This window comes from Rhinoderma darwinii, chromosome 2, assembly GCF_050947455.1.
Source record: "Rhinoderma darwinii isolate aRhiDar2 chromosome 2, aRhiDar2.hap1, whole genome shotgun sequence".
NCBI lineage: Eukaryota > Metazoa > Chordata > Amphibia > Anura > Rhinodermatidae > Rhinoderma > Rhinoderma darwinii.
In genome coordinates, this window is record NC_134688.1 from 3338532 (window position 1) to 3359760 (window position 21229).

At 35.2% G+C, this 21229-nt stretch overlaps 1 protein-coding gene across 1 annotated transcript in view; it reads left to right on the forward strand.

The window, feature by feature from the left end:
* LOC142740323 (protein sel-1 homolog 3-like) overlaps positions 1–21229 on the forward strand; it is a 53121-nt gene that overhangs the window by 3598 nt on the left and 28294 nt on the right. Inside the window, exons 2-3 of the mRNA XM_075849869.1 lie at positions 2333–2861; positions 15504–15630. Of these exons, the coding sequence (XP_075705984.1) occupies positions 2333–2861; positions 15504–15630 (656 nt within the window). The remainder of the gene's footprint in view (positions 1–2332; positions 2862–15503; positions 15631–21229) is intronic.

Consider the following 21229-nt stretch of genomic DNA (forward strand, 5'->3'; position numbering starts at 1 on the left):
CATATCCAGAGTCATAAGAAGTCCTCAACCTAATATCCTACTACATATCTAGAGTCATAAGAAGCCCACAACCTGATGTTCTACTACATATCTAGAGTCATAAGAAGCCCTCAACCTCATGTTCTACTACATATCCAGAGTCATAAGAGCCCCTCAACCTAATATCCTGCTATATATCTAGAGTCATAAGAAGCCCCTCAACCTAATATCCTACTACATATCTAGAGTCATAAGAAGCCCCTCAACCTCATGTTCTACTACATATCTAGAGTCATAAGAAGCCCACAACCTAATATCCTACTATATATCTAGAGTCATAAGAAGCCCCTCAACCTCATGTTCTACTACATATCCAGAGTCATAAGAGCCCCTCAACCTAATATCCTGCTATATATCTAGAGTCATAAGAACCCCTCAACCTAATATCCTACTACATATCCAGAGTCATAAGAAGCCCCTCAACCTCATGTTCTACTACATATCTAGAGTCATAAGAAGCCCTCAACCTAATATCCTACTACATATCCAGAGTCATAAGAAGCCCACAACCTCATGTTCTACTACATATCTAGAGTCATAAGAAGCCCTCAACCTAATATCCTACTACATATCTAGAGTCATAAGAAGCCCTCAACCTCATGTTCTACTACATATCTAGAGTCATAAGAAGCCCTCAACCTCATGTTCTACTACATATCTAGAGTCATAAGAACCCCTCAACCTCATGTTCTACTACATATCTAGAGTCATAAGAAGCCCTCAACCTCATGTTCTACTACATATCCAGAGTCATAAGAGCCCCTCAACCTGATGTTCTACTACATATCTAGAGTCATAAGAAGCCCCTCAACCTCATGTTCTACTACATATCTAGAGTCACAAGAAGCCCCTCAACCTCATGTTCTACTACATATCTAGAGTCATAAGAAGCCCCTCAACCTAATGTTCTACTACATATCTAGAGTCATAAGAACCCCACAACCTGATGTTCTACTACATATCTAGTGTCTAAAGAAGCCCCTCAACCTGATGTTCTACTACATATCCAGAGTCATAAGAAGCCCTCAACCTAATATCCTACTACATATCTAGAGTCATAAGAAGCCCACAACCTGATGTTCTACTACATATCTAGAGTCATAAGAAGCCCTCAACCTAATATCCTACTACATATCTAGAGTCATAAGAAGCCCACAACCTGATGTTCTACTACATATCTAGAGTCATAAGAAGCCCTCAACCTAATATCCTACTATATATCTAGAGTCATAAGAAGCCCACAACCTAATATCCTACTATATATCCAGAGTCATAAGAACCCCACAACCTCATGTTCTACTACATATCCAGAGTCATAAGAACCCCACAACCTCATGTTCTACTACATATCTAGTCATAAGAAGCCACTCAACCTAATGTTCTACTACATATCTAGAGTCATAAGAACCCCACAACCTTATGTTCTACTACATATCTAGAGTCATAAGAACCCCACAACCTTATGTTCTACTACATATCTAGAGTCATAAGAACCCCACAACCTGATGTTCTACTACATATCTAGTGTCTAAAGAAACCCCACAACCTTATGTTCTACTACATATCCAGAGTCATACGAAGCCCTCAACCTTATGTTCTACTACATATCTAGAGTCATAAGAACCCCACAACCTGATGTTCTACTACATATCTAGTGTCTAAAGAAGCCCCTCAACCTGATGTTCTACTACATATCCAGAGTCATACGAAGCCCTCAACCTAATATCCTACTACATATCTAGAGTCATAAGAAGCCCACAACCTGATGTTCTACTACATATCTAGAGTCATAAGAAGCCCTCAACCTAATATCCTACTATATATCTAGAGTCATAAGAAGCCCCTCAACCTAATGTTCTACTACATATCTAGTCATAAGAAGCCACTCAACCTAATGTTCTACTACATATCTAGAGTCATAAGAAGCCCCTCAACCTGATGTTCTACTACATATCCAGAGTCATAAGAAGTCCTCAACCTAATATCCTACTACATATCTAGAGTCATAAGAAGCCCACAACCTGATGTTTTATCACTATCCAGATGAATGAGAAGCCTTAAACCTAAGATTCTGCTACTTATCCAGGTTCATAAGGAAGATGTTGCAGAAACAAAATAATATTATTGTAAAGTCATTTCCATGCTGACCCCTGATCATGGCCATCATAGGCTTTGTAGCATTGATAGATATGCCTTAGTTGGTTCTACACACAGATGTAAACGTTCACAGTCCCTACAGTGTTATCTGATTACTGCTGAATATTTGTGATGATGTATTCTCTATTATTTTCAGTGCTGTTGGATGCAGATGGTCACCTCTCAGACAGGGACCCCCAGCAGATCTTTCATTGACTTCCTCAATCCACCAGAGAAGGTGTCCGAGAGTCCGGTCCTGGTAGTTTTCTTTCACTGTCCGAGGAGCCAGGTGGTCCACGTTGACATATTAGCCTCTTCTCTCACAAAGCCTCTGGTTGCCATATTTAAAAAACGTTGGACTTGCAGCCCTCATGACACAGAATCAACGCGTAAAATCCAGTTGGACTTTCCAGACCAGATGATCTACAGAGAAGACTATTTCTTAAGACGTCCCATCCAGGTGACTGATGTCCTGCTGAGGGCGTGGATCTCAGATCATCCTACTGATTTTGACAGGCCAGATAGCTACTCATATAGCAAAGGGGTGGCGAAAACGTCCCATCTAATAAAAACCCTGCCGTTATATACACGGCCTTACAAAGAGCATCGCAGGACCCTACGCTGGGACCAGGAGCTCCTATGGAATCATATAAAGGATAAAATAACACAATGTCCAGTGGAGCAAGGTGAGGAAGGTCAATGAAATTTACCACTAAATTAAACGTATAGACTACTCGTATAGTTCCATTAATTGACCAGGCAGAACCATTCCTACAAGCCCAGACTACTGGTTCCAGAAACAGTTCTTGTGTGAGGGTCATTTGGGTGGAGGGCATCAATCTAATTCCTCACTTGGGCTAATATTATTCAATATAAGACGAAAAATAATATTAAAATACTAAAAGCATTAATATAAAAATATATATAGAATAAGTTGAAGTAGAATTGTATAGGTAGAGCATCTGTGCAATAGAAACACTCTCAGTATAGATACCAACTATTACCCCAGGGTAGCACTCTACTACTGGTGGATGGGACCAATAAAGCATCAGAAATAGGGATAGCCCAGTGCTAACGCTTTACAAGTGGGTGACCGGTTCTCACTTGGGCTAATATTATTTAATATAAGACGAAAAATAATATTAAAATACTTAAAGCATTAACATAAAAAAATATATAAAAAATATAAAAAAATAAGAATCATAAAGAAATCAGACTAAGAACAAATAACTCAGATCAGCAATATAAATGGAAATATAACCGTTTTTATTGGTCTAACTAACTACCTTAAGGCCTTATTCACACGAGCGTATTTCATGTCCATGTTACGTGCGTTAAAACAACGGATGTCACATGGACCTATGCAATTCAATGGGGCCATTCAGTGTTTTTCACGCAGCGTGTGTCCGTTGCATAAATCACTGCATGTCCTATACTTCTGCATTTTTTGCGCATTACCCACCCATTGAAGTCAATGGGTGCGTGAAAATCATGGACAGCACACGGATGTCATACGTGTGCTGCCTGTGAATCACACAACAGCTGCTAAAGAAATAATGCTAAAAAGAAAAACACCTCCTTCAGGTTTTTTTTGCTGACGTAAAAAACGCGTGACGTATGGATGACATACACGCGTAAAAAAACTCAGACGCGTACCAGACACTGATGTCACACCGAACTGCAACGCGTGCAAAACGGTACACGCTCGTGTGAATAAGGCCTTAGGGTTATGTGCTCAGTGAGAAATTAAATAAACTTCCTAGGGAAAACTAGTAGGAAATATATATTACTGACAGTGAAAAAATAAAGAATGTGCAGTGTAATATAGAATATAGAGTATAAGTATAGAATGTGCAGTGTTATATAGAATATAGAGTATAAGTATAGAATGTGCAGTGTTATATAGAATATAGAGTATAAGTATAGAATGTGCAGTGTAATATAGAATATAGAGTATAAGTATAGAATGTGCAGTGTTATATAGAATATAGAGTATAAGTATAGAATGTGCAGTGTTATATAGAATATAGAGTATAAGTATAGAATGTGCAGTGTAATATAGAATATAGAGTATAAGTATAGAATGTGCAGTGTAATATAGAATATAGAGTATAAGTATAGAATGTGCAGTGTTATATAGAATATAGAGTATAAGTATAGAATGTGCAGTGTAATATAGAATATAGAGTATAAGTATAGAATGTGCAGTGTTATATAGAGTATAGAGTATAAGTATAGACTGTGCAGTGTTATATAGAATATAGAGTATAAGTATAGAATGTGCAGTGTAATATAGAATATAGAGTATAAGTATAGAATGTGCAGTGTTATATAGAATATAGAGTATAAGTATAGAATGTGCAGTGTAATATAGAATATAGAGTATAAGTATAGAATGTGCAGTGTAATATAGAATATAGAGTATAAGTATAGACTGTGCAGTGTTATATAGAATATAGAGTATAAGTATAGAATGTGCAGTGTTATATAGAATATAGAGTATAAGTATAGAATGTGCAGTGTTATATAGAATATAGAGTATAAGTATAGAATGTGCAGTGTTATATAGAATATAGAGTATAAGTATAGACTGTGCAGTGTTATATAGAATATAGAGTATAAGTATAGAATGTGCAGTGTAATATAGAATATAGAGTATAAGTATAGAATGTGCAGTGTAATATAGAATATAGAGTATAAGTATAGAATGTGCAGTGTTATATAGAATATAGAGTATAAGTATAGAATGTGCAGTGTAATATAGAATATAGAGTATAAGTATAGAATGTGCAGTGTAATATAGAATATAGAGTATAAGTATAGACTGTGCAGTGTAATATAGAATATAGAGTATAAGTATAGAATGTGCAGTGTTATATAGAATATAGAGTATAAGTATAGAATGTGCAGTGTAATATAGAATATAGAGTATAAGTATAGAATGTGCAGTGTTATATAGAATATAGAGTATAAGTATAGAATGTGCAGTGTTATATAGAATATAGAGTATAAGTATAGAATGTGCAGTGTAATATAGAATATAGAGTATAAGTATAGAATGTGCAGTGTTATATAGAATATAGAGTATAAGTATAGAATGTGCAGTGTTATATAGAATATAGAGTATAAGTATAGAATGTGCAGTGTAATATAGAATATAGAGTATAAGTATAGAATGTGCAGTGTAATATAGAATATAGAGTATAAGTATAGAATGTGCAGTGTTATATAGAATATAGAGTATAAGTATAGAATGTGCAGTGTAATATAGAATATAGAGTATAAGTATAGAATGTGCAGTGTTATATAGAGTATAGAGTATAAGTATAGACTGTGCAGTGTTATATAGAATATAGAGTATAAGTATAGAATGTAGAGTGTTATATAGAATATAGAGTATAAGTATAGAATGTGCAGTGTAATATAGAATATAGAGTATAAGTATAGAATGTGCAGTGTAATATAGAATATAGAGTATAAGTATAGAATGTGCAGTGTTATATAGAATATAGAGTATAAGTATAGACTGTGCAGTGTTATATAGAATATAGAGTATAAGTATAGAATGTGCAGTGTAATATAGAATATAGAGTATAAGTATAGAATGTGCAGTGTTATATAGAATATAGAGTATAAGTATAGAATGTGCAGTGTTATATAGAATATAGAGTATAAGTATAGACTGTGCAGTGTTATATAGAATATAGAGTATAAGTATAGAATGTGCAGTGTAATATAGAATATAGAGTATAAGTATAGAATGTGCAGTGTAATATAGAATATAGAGTATAAGTATAGAATGTGCAGTGTAATATAGAATATAGAGTATAAGTATAGAATGTGCAGTGTAATATAGAATATAGAGTATAAGTATAGAATGTGCAGTGTTATATAGAATATAGAGTATAAGTATAGAATGTGCAGTGTTATATAGAGTATAGAGTATAAGTATAGACTGTGCAGTGTTATATAGAATATAGAGTATAAGTATAGAATGTAGAGTGTTATATAGAATATAGAGTATAAGTATAGAATGTGCAGTGTTATATAGAATATAGAGTATAAGTATAGAATGTGCAGTGTAATATAGAATATAGAGTATAAGTATAGAATGTGCAGTGTAATATAGAATATAGAGTATAAGTATAGAATGTGCAGTGTTATATAGAATATAGAGTATAAGTATAGAATGTGCAGTGTTATATAGAATATAGAGTATAAGTATAGAATGTGCAGTGTAATATAGAATATAGAGTATAAGTATAGAATGTGCAGTGTAATATAGAATATAGAGTATAAGTATAGAATGTGCAGTGTAATATAGAATATAGAGTATAAGTATAGAATGTGCAGTGTTATATAGAATATAGAGTATAAGTATAGAATGTGCAGTGTAATGTAGAATATAGAGTATAAGTATAGAATGTGCAGTGTAATATAGAATATAGAGTATAAGTATAGACTGTGCAGTGTTATATAGAATATAGAGTATAAGTATAGACTGTGCAGTGTTATATAGAATATAGAGTATAAGTATAGAATGTGCAGTGTTATATAGAATATAGAGTATAAGTATAGAATGTGCAGTGTTATATAGAATATAGAGTATAAGTATAGAATGTGCAGTGTAATATAGAATATAGAGTATAAGTATAGAATGTGCAGTGTAATATAGAATATAGAGTATAAGTATAGAATGTGCAGTGTAATATAGAATATAGAGTATAAGTATAGAATGTGCAGTGTTATATAGAATATAGAGTATAAGTATAGAATGTGCAGTGTAATATAGAATATAGAGTATAAGTATAGAATGTGCAGTGTTATATAGAATATAGAGTATAAGTATAGAATGTGCAGTGTAATATAGAATATAGAGTATAAGTATAGAATGTGCAGTGTAATATAGAATATAGAGTATAAGTATAGAATGTGCAGTGTTATATAGAATATAGAGTATAAGTATAGAATGTGCAGTGTAATATAGAATATAGAGTATAAGTATAGAATGCGCAGTGTTATATAGAATATAGAGTATAAGTATAGAATGTGCAGTGTAATATAGAATATAGAGTATAAGTATAGACTGTGCAGTGTTATATAGAATATAGAGTATAAGTATAGACTGTGCAGTGTTATATAGAATATAGAGTATAAGTATAGAATGTGCAGTGTTATATAGAATATAGAGTATAAGTATAGAATGTGCAGTGTAATATAGAATATAGAGTATAAGTATAGAATGTGCAGTGTAATATAGAATATAGAGTATAAGTATAGACTGTGCAGTGTTATATAGAATATAGAGTATAAGTATAGACTGTGCAGTGTTATATAGAATATAGAGTATAAGTATAGAATGTGCAGTGTTATATAGAATATAGAGTATAAGTATAGAATGTGCAGTGTAATATAGAATATAGAGTATAAGTATAGAATGTGCAGTGTTATATAGAATATAGAGTATAAGTATAGAATGTGCAGTGTTATATAGAATATAGAGTATAAGTATAGACTGTGCAGTGTAATATAGAATATAGAGTATAAGTATAGAATGTGCAGTGTTATATAGAATATAGAGTATAAGTATAGAATGTGCAGTGTTATATAGAATATAGAGTATAAGTATAGAATGTGCAGTGTTATATAGAATATAGAGTATAAGTATAGACTGTGCAGTGTTATATAGAATATAGAGTATAAGTATAGACTGTGCAGTGTTATATAGAATATAGAGTATAAGTATAGAATGTGCAGTGTAATATAGAATATAGAGTATAAGTATAGAATGTGCAGTGTTATATAGAATATAGAGTATAAGTATAGACTGTGCAGTGTAATATAGAATATAGAGTATAAGTATAGAATGTGCAGTGTTATATAGAATATAGAGTATAAGTATAGAATGTGCAGTGTAATATAGAATATAGAGTATAAGTATAGACTGTGCAGTGTTATATAGAATATAGAGTATAAGTATAGAATGTACAGTGTTATATAGAATATAGAGTATAAGTATAGAATGTGCAGTGTTATATAGAATATAGAGTATAAGTATAGACTGTGCAGTGTTATATAGAATATAGAGTATAAGTATAGAATGTGCAGTGTTATATAGAATATAGAGTATAAGTATATAATGTGCAGTGTAATATAGAATATAGAGTATAAGTATAGAATGTACAGTGTTATATAGAATATAGAGTATAAGTATAGAATGTGCAGTGTTATATAGAATATAGAGTATAAGTATAGACTGTGCAGTGTAATATAGAATATAGAGTATAAGTATAGAATGTGCAGTGTTATATAGAATATAGAGTATAAGTATATAATGTGCAGTGTAATATAGAATATAGAGTATAAGTATAGAATGTACAGTGTTATATAGAATATAGAGTATAAGTATAGAATGTGCAGTGTAATATAGAATATAGAGTATAAGTATAGAATGTGCAGTGTAATATAGAATATAGAGTATAAGTATAGAATGTGCAGTGTTATATAGAATATAGAGTATAAGTATAGACTGTGCAGTGTAATATAGAATATAGAGTATAAGTATAGAATGTGCAGTGTAATATAGAATATAGAGTATAAGTATAGAATGTGCAGTGTTATATAGAATATAGAGTATAAGTATAGAATGTGCAGTGTAATATAGAATATAGAGTATAAGTATAGAATGTGCAGTGTAATATAGAATATAGAGTATAAGTATAGACTGTGCAGTGTAATATAGAATATAGAGTATAAGTATAGAATGTGCAGTGTTATATAGAATATAGAGTATAAGTATAGAATGTGCAGTGTAATATAGAATATAGAGTATAAGTATAGAATGTGCAGTGTAATATAGAATATAGAGTATAAGTATAGAATGTGCAGTGTTATATAGAATATAGAGTATAAGTATAGAATGTGCAGTGTTATATAGAATATAGAGTATAAGTATATAATGTGCAGTGTTATATAGAATATAGAGTATAAGTATAGAATGTGCAGTGTAATATAGAATATAGAGTATAAGTATAGAATGTGCAGTGTTATATAGAATATAGAGTATAAGTATAGAATGTGCAGTGTAATATAGAATATAGAGTATAAGTATAGAATGTGCAGTGTAATATAGAATATAGAGTATAAGTATAGACTGTGCAGTGTAATATAGAATATAGAGTATAAGTATAGACTGTGCAGTGTAATATAGAATATAGAGTATAAGTATAGAATGTGCAGTGTTATATAGAATATAGAGTATAAGTATAGAATGTGCAGTGTAATATAGAATATAGAGTATAAGTATAGAATGTGCAGTGTAATATAGAATATAGAGTATAAGTATAGAATGTGCAGTGTTATATAGAATATAGAGTATAAGTATAGAATGTGCAGTGTTATATAGAATATAGAGTATAAGTATATAATGTGCAGTGTTATATAGAATATAGAGTATAAGTATAGAATGTGCAGTGTAATATAGAATATAGAGTATAAGTATAGAATGTGCAGTGTTATATAGAATATAGAGTATAAGTATAGAATGTGCAGTGTAATATAGAATATAGAGTATAAGTATAGAATGTGCAGTGTAATATAGAATATAGAGTATAAGTATAGAATGTGCAGTGTTATATAGAATATAGAGTATAAGTATAGAATGTGCAGTGTTATATAGAATATAGAGTATAAGTATAGAATGTGCAGTGTTATATAGAATATAGAGTATAAGTATAGAATGTGCAGTGTAATGTAGAATATAGAGTATAAGTATAGACTGTGCAGTGTTATATAGAATATAGAGTATAAGTATAGAATGTGCAGTGTTATATAGAATATAGAGTATAAGTATAGAATGTGCAGTGTTATATAGAATATAGAGTATAAGTATAGAATGTGCAGTGTTATATAGAATATAGAGTATAAGTATAGAATGTGCAGTGTTATATAGAATATAGAGTATAAGTATAGAATGTGCAGTGTAATATAGAATATAGAGTATAAGTATAGAATGTGCAGTGTAATATAGAATATAGAGTATAAGTATAGAATGTGCAGTGTAATATAGAATATAGAGTATAAGTATAGAATGTGCAGTGTTATATAGAATATAGAGTATAAGTATAGAATGTGCAGTGTTATATAGAATATAGAGTATAAGTATAGACTGTGCAGTGTAATATAGAATATAGAGTATAAGTATAGAATGTGCAGTGTAATATAGAATATAGAGTATAAGTATAGAATGTGCAGTGTTATATAGAATATAGAGTATAAGTATAGAATGTGCAGTGTTATATAGAATATAGAGTATAAGTATAGAATGTGCAGTGTAATATAGAATATAGAGTATAAGTATAGAATGTGCAGTGTAATATAGAATATAGAGTATAAGTATAGAATGTGCAGTGTAATATAGAATATAGAGTATAAGTATAGAATGTGCAGTGTTATATAGAATATAGAGTATAAGTATAGAATGTGCAGTGTAATATAGAATATAGAGTATAAGTATAGACTGTGCAGTGTTATATAGAATATAGAGTATAAGTATAGACTGTGCAGTGTTATATAGAATATAGAGTATAAGTATAGAATGTGCAGTGTTATATAGAATATAGAGTATAAGTATAGACTGTGCAGTGTAATATAGAATATAGAGTATAAGTATAGAATGTGCAGTGTTATATAGAATATAGAGTATAAGTATAGAATGTGCAGTGTAATATAGAATATAGAGTATAAGTATAGAATGTGCAGTGTAATATAGAATATAGAGTATAAGTATAGAATGTGCAGTGTTATATAGAATATAGAGTATAAGTATAGAATGTGCAGTGTAATATAGAATATAGAGTATAAGTATAGAATGTGCAGTGTTATATAGAATATAGAGTATAAGTATAGAATGTGCAGTGTAATATAGAATATAGAGTATAAGTATAGAATGTGCAGTGTAATATAGAATATAGAGTATAAGTATAGAATGTGCAGTGTTATATAGAATATAGAGTATAAGTATAGAATGTGCAGTGTTATATAGAATATAGAGTATAAGTATAGAATGTGCAGTGTTATATAGAATATAGAGTATAAGTATAGAATGTGCAGTGTAATATAGAATATAGAGTATAAGTATAGAATGTGCAGTGTAATATAGAATATAGAGTATAAGTATAGAATGTGCAGTGTTATATAGAATATAGAGTATAAGTATAGAATGTGCAGTGTAATATAGAATATAGAGTATAAGTATAGAATGTGCAGTGTAATATAGAATATAGAGTATAAGTATAGAATGTACAGTGTTATATAGAATATAGAGTATAAGTATAGAATGTGCAGTGTAATATAGAATATAGAGTATAAGTATAGACTGTGCAGTGTTATATAGAATATAGAGTATAAGTATAGAATGTGCAGTGTAATATAGAATATAGAGTATAAGTATAGAATGTGCAGTGTAATATAGAATATAGAGTATAAGTATAGAATGTGCAGTGTTATATAGAATATAGAGTATAAGTATAGAATGTGCAGTGTTATATAGAATATAGAGTATAAGTATAGACTGTGCAGTGTAATATAGAATATAGAGTATAAGTATAGAATGTGCAGTGTAATATAGAATATAGAGTATAAGTATAGAATGTGCAGTGTTATATAGAATATAGAGTATAAGTATAGAATGTGCAGTGTAATATAGAATATAGAGTATAAGTATAGAATGTGCAGTGTAATATAGAATATAGAGTATAAGTATAGAATGTGCAGTGTTATATAGAATATAGAGTATAAGTATAGAATGTGCAGTGTAATATAGAATATAGAGTATAAGTATAGAATGTGCAGTGTTATATAGAATATAGAGTATAAGTATAGAATGTGCAGTGTAATATAGAATATAGAGTATAAGTATAGAATGTGCAGTGTAATATAGAATATAGAGTATAAGTATAGAATGTGCAGTGTTATATAGAATATAGAGTATAAGTATAGAATGTGCAGTGTAATATAGAATATAGAGTATAAGTATAGAATGTGCAGTGTAATATAGAATATAGAGTATAAGTATAGAATGTGCAGTGTTATATAGAATATAGAGTATAAGTATAGAATGTGCAGTGTTATATAGAATATAGAGTATAAGTATAGAATGTGCAGTGTAATATAGAATATACAGTATAAGTATAGAATGTGCAGTGTTATATAGAATATAGAGTATAAGTATAGACTGTGCAGTGTAATGTAGAATATAGAGTATAAGTATAGACTGTGCAGTGTAATATAGAATATAGAGTATAAGTATAGAATGTGCAGTGTTATATAGAATATAGAGTATAAGTATAGAATGTGCAGTGTAATATAGAATATAGAGTATAAGTATAGAATGTGCAGTGTAATATAGAATATAGAGTATAAGTATAGAATGTGCAGTGTTATATAGAATATAGAGTATAAGTATAGAATGTGCAGTGTTATATAGAATATAGAGTATAAGTATAGAATGTGCAGTGTTATATAGAATATAGAGTATAAGTATAGAATGTGCAGTGTAATGTAGAATATAGAGTATAAGTATAGACTGTGCAGTGTTATATAGAATATAGAGTATAAGTATAGAATGTGCAGTGTTATATAGAATATAGAGTATAAGTATAGAATGTGCAGTGTTATATAGAATATAGAGTATAAGTATAGAATGTGCAGTGTTATATAGAATATAGAGTATAAGTATAGAATGTGCAGTGTAATATAGAATATAGAGTATAAGTATAGAATGTGCAGTGTAATATAGAATATAGAGTATAAGTATAGACTGTGCAGTGTAATATAGAATATAGAGTATAAGTATAGAATGTGCAGTGTAATATAGAATATAGAGTATAAGTATAGAATGTGCAGTGTTATATAGAATATAGAGTATAAGTATATAATGTGCAGTGTAATATAGAATATAGAGTATAAGTATAGAATGTGCAGTGTTATATAGAATATAGAGTATAAGTATAGAATGTGCAGTGTTATATAGAATATAGAGTATAAGTATAGAATGTGCAGTGTAATATAGAATATAGAGTATAAGTATAGAATGTGCAGTGTAATATAGAATATAGAGTATAAGTATAGAATGTGCAGTGTAATATAGAATATAGAGTATAAGTATAGAATGTGCAGTGTTATATAGAATATAGAGTATAAGTATAGAATGTGCAGTGTAATATAGAATATAGAGTATAAGTATAGAATGTGCAGTGTAATATAGAATATAGAGTATAAGTATAGAATGTGCAGTGTTATATAGAATATAGAGTATAAGTATAGAATGTGCAGTGTAATATAGAATATAGAGTATAAGTATAGAATGTGCAGTGTAATATAGAATATAGAGTATAAGTATAGAATGTGCAGTGTAATATAGAATATAGAGTATAAGTATAGAATGTGCAGTGTAATATAGAATATAGAGTATAAGTATAGAATGTGCAGTGTAATATAGAATATAGAGTATAAGTATAGAATGTGCAGTGTTATATAGAATATAGAGTATAAGTATAGAATGTGCAGTGTTATATAGAATATAGAGTATAAGTATAGAATGTGCAGTGTTATATAGAATATAGAGTATAAGTATAGAATGTGCAGTGTTATATAGAATATAGAGTATAAGTACAGAATGTGCAGTGTTATATAGAATATAGAGTATAAGTATAGAATGTGCAGTGTTATATAGAATATACAGTATAAGTATAGAATGTGCAGTGTAATATAGAATATACAGTATAAGTATAGAATGTGCAGTGTAATATAGAATATAGAGTATAAGTATAGAATGTACAGTGTTATATAGAATATAGAGTATAAGTATAGAATGTGCAGTGTTATATAGAATATAGAGTATAAGTATAGAATGTGCAGTGTAATATAGAATATAGAGTATAAGTATAGAATGTGCAGTGTAATATAGAATATAGAGTATAAGTATAGAATGTGCAGTGTTATATAGAATATACAGTATAAGTATAGAATGTGCAGTGTAATATAGAATATACAGTATAAGTATAGAATGTGCAGTGTAATATAGAATATAGAGTATAAGTATAGAATGTACAGTGTTATATAGAATATAGAGTATAAGTATAGAATGTGCAGTGTTATATAGAATATAGAGTATAAGTATAGAATGTGCAGTGTAATATAGAATATAGAGTATAAGTATAGAATGTGCAGTGTAATATAGAATATAGAGTATAAGTATAGACTGTGCAGTGTAATATAGAATATAGAGTATAAGTATAGAATGTGCAGTGTAATATAGAATATAGAGTATAAGTATAGAATGTGCAGTGTAATATAGAATATAGAGTATAAGTATAGAATGTGCAGTGTAATATAGAATATAGAGTATAAGTATAGAATGTGCAGTGTTATATAGAATATAGAGTATAAGTATAGAATGTGCAGTGTTATATAGAATATAGAGTATAAGTATAGAATGTGCAGTGTTATATAGAATATAGAGTATAAGTATAGAATGTGCAGTGTTATATAGAGTATAGAGTATAAGTATAGACTGTGCAGTGTTATATAGAATATAGAGTATAAGTATAGACTGTGCAGTGTTATATAGAATTTCCCCAGTAGATGACCCATAGAAGTCAATAAAGTACATATATATCTGTGGATCTATTCACTGACAGCAAATCAATTATCATTCTAGGTCTGGCAGAAATCTTCATTTGTTTTGGCAGCCGTTTTGAAGCTCTAGTGAAATCCTCTGTTATGAAATCGAATCCCTGTACAATGCAAATTTCTGTAACTTTCTAATAGACTTTGTATTCCTCACCACTTTCAAGAACTCTGACTGCTATCAGTGAGTGGAAATATTCTTGTTTACATTGTCCTGGCGTAATATTTTCCACAGCTGTTGGTTTGTTATAATGTATCAGCGCAGACAATCCTCTGTGAGGAAACACATCCGTGGTACAAATCTCTCTCCTGTCCTAATAGTTTGTTACAATGTTTCAGTGGAGGTAAAATGTATCAGCCTCGAGTCCAAGCTCACAGAGGATTGTCTAGACTCGATACAATCTGGATACATCAGCTGTACAAAGTATTAGGTCAGAACACTTTATTGGTCTCTGGCTGTAAACAAGAATGTTCCCATTCAATGAAAGCAAGCAGTGATCTTGAAAATGGTGAGGAATAGTTGTAGAACTCTTCATCATGTCATGATTCAGCTTCATTTACAGAAGGAAAGTGTCTATAGGGGGATTGTTTGGCGTCTTTCAAGAAGCAATGAATGGAACCTCTTTTCCTCTCTGCAGAGGTCGTCCAGCTCCTGTCCTTCCTCTTCGCCAGCACCGGGGAGAGCTATGGAGTCACACGAGCGCTGGAGCCGCACAGAGACCGCGTGCTGGAAACGCAGAGGCAGCGATACTCAGTGTCTCCTCGGTAATTCATCTCCACATTATTAATATGAAGCTGTAAGATGTGGGGGAGTTCTGGTAATACATGGTACATAGACGGGAGCGCTGCACGTAGTCACACCTATAGACACTAGAGGGAGCTCTGTGAAGCTGTGGACCGCTGATGTCACCTCACACCGCTGCTTAGACCCCCTACATCTGGTAAACCCACCCACAACAGCATGGCGGTATATAAGGATGTCCATTAGGCCCACACCCCATAATGGTCAAGGGTTGTGGCCCAATCATAGTAAATTCGCCATCGCAAGGAACTTCAATTATTCTCCAAGTCACAAGTGACCTCTGATCTCTCCCAAAGGTTCCGAGGGTGTAACAACAATGGCGGCACCTTATTCCCTATAGAGATAACTGAAGCCACATTGTGACATGGTGATAACCGCGGCTCGCCACTTTCAGTCTCCGTGGACCTCAGGCCGAGCCTTGGGTTTAGACAACAACTTTTAATGTGCAACGTCTTTATTGCGCGGAAAATGTGTCGCAGTAAAATCATCAGAATTTTTGCAAGTTTCCCGCAACTTTAATCCCTTTAAAGGGAGACGTTGATGCGTTGTACAAGTCGCAGTAATCACTTTTAGGGCATGACCACACATGGCGGAATTCCTCCGCAACTGTCCGCATCAATGCCGCACCTAATCCGGGTTGCGGATTACGGCTGCGGATCTGCACAAAATGTGCAGAAAATTGATGCGGACTAGCTGCTGCGGACTGCGGGAAAAGTGCTTCCCTTCTCCCTATCAGTGCAGGATAGAGAGAATGGACAGCACTTTCCCTAGTGAAAGTAAAAGAAATTCATACTTACCGGCCGTTGTCTTTATGACGCGTCCCTCCTTCGGCATCCAGCCCGACCTCCCTGGATGACGCTCCAGTCCATGTGACCGCTGCAGCCTGTGCTTGGCCTGTGATTGGCTGCAGCCGTCACTTACACTGAAACGTCATCCTGGGAGGCCGGACTGGAGACAGACGCAGGGAGTTCTCGGTAAGTACGAACTTCATTTTTTTTTACAGATACATGTATATTGGGATCGGTAGTCACTGTCCCGGGTGCAGAAACAGTTACTGCCGATCGCTTAACTCTTTCAGCACCCTGGACAGTGACTATTTACAGACGTCTCCTAGCAACGCTCCCGTCATTACGGGAGCCCCATTGACTTCCTCAGTCTGGCTGTAGACCTAGAAATACATAGGTCCAGCCAGAATGAAGAAATGTCAAGTTAAAAAAGCAAGACGCATCCGCAGCACACATGACATGTGCATGACAGCTGCGGACTTCATTGCGGAACTTTGAATCTCCATTGAAGTCAATGGAGAAATTCCGCCATGAGTCCGCCACTGCTCCGCAACAGACAGAGCATGCTGCGGACACCAAATTCCGCTCCGCAGCCTATGCTCCGCAGCGGAATTGTACGCATCGTGTAAACGAACACTGCTAAATTAAAGTGAAAGTCAATGGAGAAACGGCTCCGCTGCGGATTAACGCTGCGGAGTGTCCGCAGCGGAATTTAAGTGAAATTCCGCCATGTGTGAACCCGCCCTTAGGATTTGGGTGGACGCAGGAATCAGATGTTGTTATATTGCACTGGATTCTACTCTGGTTACACCCGGAGCTGTATTTACAATGTGTGAACACTGGGCTGACAGACCATAAGGTGTGCACGTGCTAAACCCTTAGTAACAACTTTAAATTAAAAACACATCATTCTTAAATTGGCAAGTAAATTGTGGCATGCGCCACGATTTATTAAAAACACATTAACCATAGGCAATACAGCGCAAGAGGAGCCTGACTTCAATCGCGACACGGCACTCCCTGAGCTGGGGCCCGCCTGGCCCCAGCTCGCATCCTGTAAACAAGGACAGCCGTGCCCCCTGCCACGGCTGTCCCCCCAGGCAGCCGCCGGACCGTCATCTGGCTTTCGTGACTGCCCAGGCCCAAAACATCCTGGCGACCTGCCGTATAACTAGTGTCCCCCCCCGTGCGAGTTCACCCCGCCGTATAACTAGTGGTAAAACTCGCCGTGGTCCACCACCGAAACCACTCTTAGCAGGAGTGCAGTGCCACGATCCGCCACCAAAAAAGGTAGGCTCCTCTGCCGATCTTACCTTTTTTACCCCATAAAAACTCCTTTCCACCAGTCCTCCAGCCCTTCCTGCAGATTGTTGTTAATTATGTCCAGTCCCACATCAGATAAGTGTACGCCATCATTCCTGTACATTCCTTGGCACCCAAAATCAATGTCCTTGTGCTGAATAAAAACTCCTTCCGTCTCCACCATAAAGTCCTTCATGGCCTTGTTGACCTTCTTTCTCACCTTTTCAATGGCCGCTGTTGATGTTGCCCCCATCGAACTCTGCCTTTGGATAATTTCTGACCACAAAAACTTTACCCCCGGCCACCTTTCTTTCCATACGGCAACATCCACCTTCATCTTGTTAACTAGTACCCAAGCTTTTGTACTAGTCAAGTCGTTCCCCCCGGCATGTATCACGATCACCTGTGGGCGCCGCCATTCTGCCGCTTCCTCCACCAGCTTACTCATCTGGAACCATCGAAGACCATGTCTCCCGAACCACTTCACCTTGACCCCGTCGCCCGGCAGGCCCAGTTGTAATCCATACGGTCTCATCCTTGCCTTCTCCGCGGCCCAGTACACGAAGGAGTGTCCAATCACCCATACGCTTTTTTCCTCTGTGGGAGAGACAACATACAATCATTAACATGGCAATGGACGAATATAAGTGCGGAAGGCATTGGATTTCCATCTCCCCAAAGGCTTAATGCTCCCCTCATCTGATCCCGCCGCTGCTGCTTCTGATGCCGCCCCAATTCTGAAAGAATGTGAACCAATTCTGTATTTTTCTAGCCCCGCTGCCACCGCTGTCCTCTTAAGTATCTGACAAAACTGGAACCTGGACAGGGCACTACCATCCTTGTGCTTAAGGAAAGCTCCTACCTTTGCTCCTCGTGAGCCCAAATAATCCCTCACTGCCCCCACTGGACAAATTGCCCCCCCTTTCCTTAGCATAGTCACCCATGCCCCTTTCCCGTTTTGATAAGTCTTGGACTTTCTGATAAGGCACTTAACAGTTGTGCCATCACATTTTATGTCTTCGAGCTGTAACCCATCTTTACTCTTCTTTGAAGTGGACACCAATTCCTCTAACCTGAAAGCACCCGCAAAAGCCAATGTGAATGCAGCCTTAAATAGCAGCACTTCGTGCCTGTCCCTACATGTGGCCCCCAATGCTGCCACCAGCCTCTTTACTCTGCCTGAGTCCAATGGCTCCCTCTTGTCTACTCCTCGTGGCTGTGACCTTGACCAACCCTTCAACACCCGTCTAATTGCAAAAACCTTTGTAGGATCCTCCTCCCCTCTTACCTTTGTAATAAATGATACTGCCGCCACCAAGGTGGCGGCCCTACCTTTTGCTGCGCCATCCCTCCACATGTTACCCAGCAGCTTCCATAAACACTGCACCGGACTCCGCCTTCGTTCCTCCTGAAAACCTCCCACCTCTTCCATTCTTTCATGTATGTCTTCCATGTGTTTGGCGCCAACGATTTTTCCACAAAGTTTTTCTAGACTTGGGTCAGCACCTGCCAAATATTGTTAGGGTACACATATCCTGTTCGCTCCGCATTTGGTACTAATTGGAAAAATAACTCCCACTTCCCCCTTGACAAAGCATCCGCAATCGAGTTATTGACCCCTGGGACATGTTCAGCTCTGAAGTTGATATTCCACTCCATGCACTTCCCTACCAAATGCCTTAACAGTGCCAACACAGGGGGGGAGCTACTGGATAGATTGTTCACAGCCGACACCACACTCATATTGTCTGTCCAAAAAATTACCCACCTGTTCCTCAACTGTTTCTTCCATAGTTCCACTGCTACCACTATTGGGAATAGTTCAAGCAATGTCATGTTCCTCAACCACCCCTTTTCTGCCCAACCGTCTGGCCACACCCCTGCACACCACTTTCCGTCAAAAAAGGATCCGAAGCCAACTGACCCTGAAGCGTCTGAGAACAATCTCAACTTCTGATTGGAGCATTGTTCCCGTAGCCAAACCCGCACTCCATTAAATTTTACCAAGAAACTCTCCCAAACCTGCAGATCGTCTCTTAATGCCCTTGTTATTCTAATTTTATGTTGTCCTGCCTTCACTCCTGCCGTGCTTAACTGTAAACGCCTGGAAAATACTTTGCCCATTGGAATCACCCTACATGCAAAATTAAGGGAACCCAACAGCGACTGCATCTTTCTTAATGTCACCTTCCCGCTGGTTTTCACCTCCCTTACCTCCTCCAACAATGCCTTCACCTTCTCGACAGGTAACCTACATTGGCCTTCCAATGAGTCTATTTCTATGCCTAGATATGACAACTTTGTTACTGGCTCCACTCTCATTTCTTGTGCTATGGGGACCCCCAAATCCTGCAGTAGCGCTATAAACTTCTGTAACATTACCTGGCAAATTTCTGACCCTGCTGGTCCTACTAACAAAAAATCATCCAGGTAGTGGGCAATTGTCTCCCACCCGCACACCTTCTGCAAACACCAATGCAAAAACGAACTGAATGCTTCAAAATACGCGCATAAAAATTGGCGCAACCCATGGGTAAACATTTATCTACAAAAAACTTTCCCTTGAACAACACCCTGTGTATTTAAAACTCTCCGGATGCAATGGTAACAATCTAAAAGCGGATTCAATATCTACTTTGGCCATCAACGCCCCCTTTCCACATCCTCTTACCCTTTCTACCGCTGACTCAAATGACTGATAATGTACCTCGCTTACTTCCTTCCCTATTGTATCGTTAACTGACCCCCTCTTGGGTAAGACAGGTGCTGAATCATCCTGTACTTACCCTCTACTTTCTTGGGGACCACTCCCAACGGTGATACCACCATGCCCTCGACCGGTGCAGCATCAAAAGGCCCCTCTATTCTCCCTAACCCCACCTCCTTCCACAACTTCTCCTCCAACACTCCTGGTAATACATCAGCCGATCTCAAGTTTCTAAATTTTTTGGACCCTTGCACCACCCCCTCAACAGGTAATTTAAAACCAAACTTAAACCCCTCCTCCAAAAATCCTGCTTTTTCCCTATCGGGATAAAGCCTTAGCCACTCACTTAGCCTGTTTATGTTCACTGGTGACTGCGCCTTTTTCAAACCCACGAAAGGAATTACTGGGTTTACCTTCAAATTTTTTCCCCCCGCACTCCACCTGGGGATGCTCTGCCCCACACTTGGAGCACGCGTGTCTAAATCTACATGCAAACCCCCGATTACTGTTCCTTTCGTTATATGCCCAACAAACCATTCTGCCCTTGCTGACTTGGTTGGGCCCCTTGGCCCCTGTACCCACCTGAGCCCTCTCTCTCCCCATCAATCTGGACCATAAATCCAAATCCTTCTGGCCAAAACTCAAAATCTTACTTCCTACCATCTTTTTCATAAAAGCCCTGTCGTACTCCAACCAGCCCTGACCCCCGTAAAAGGCATGCGCATCAACCACCAAGTCCATGTACTTTAAGATGTTGATGCATTGCTC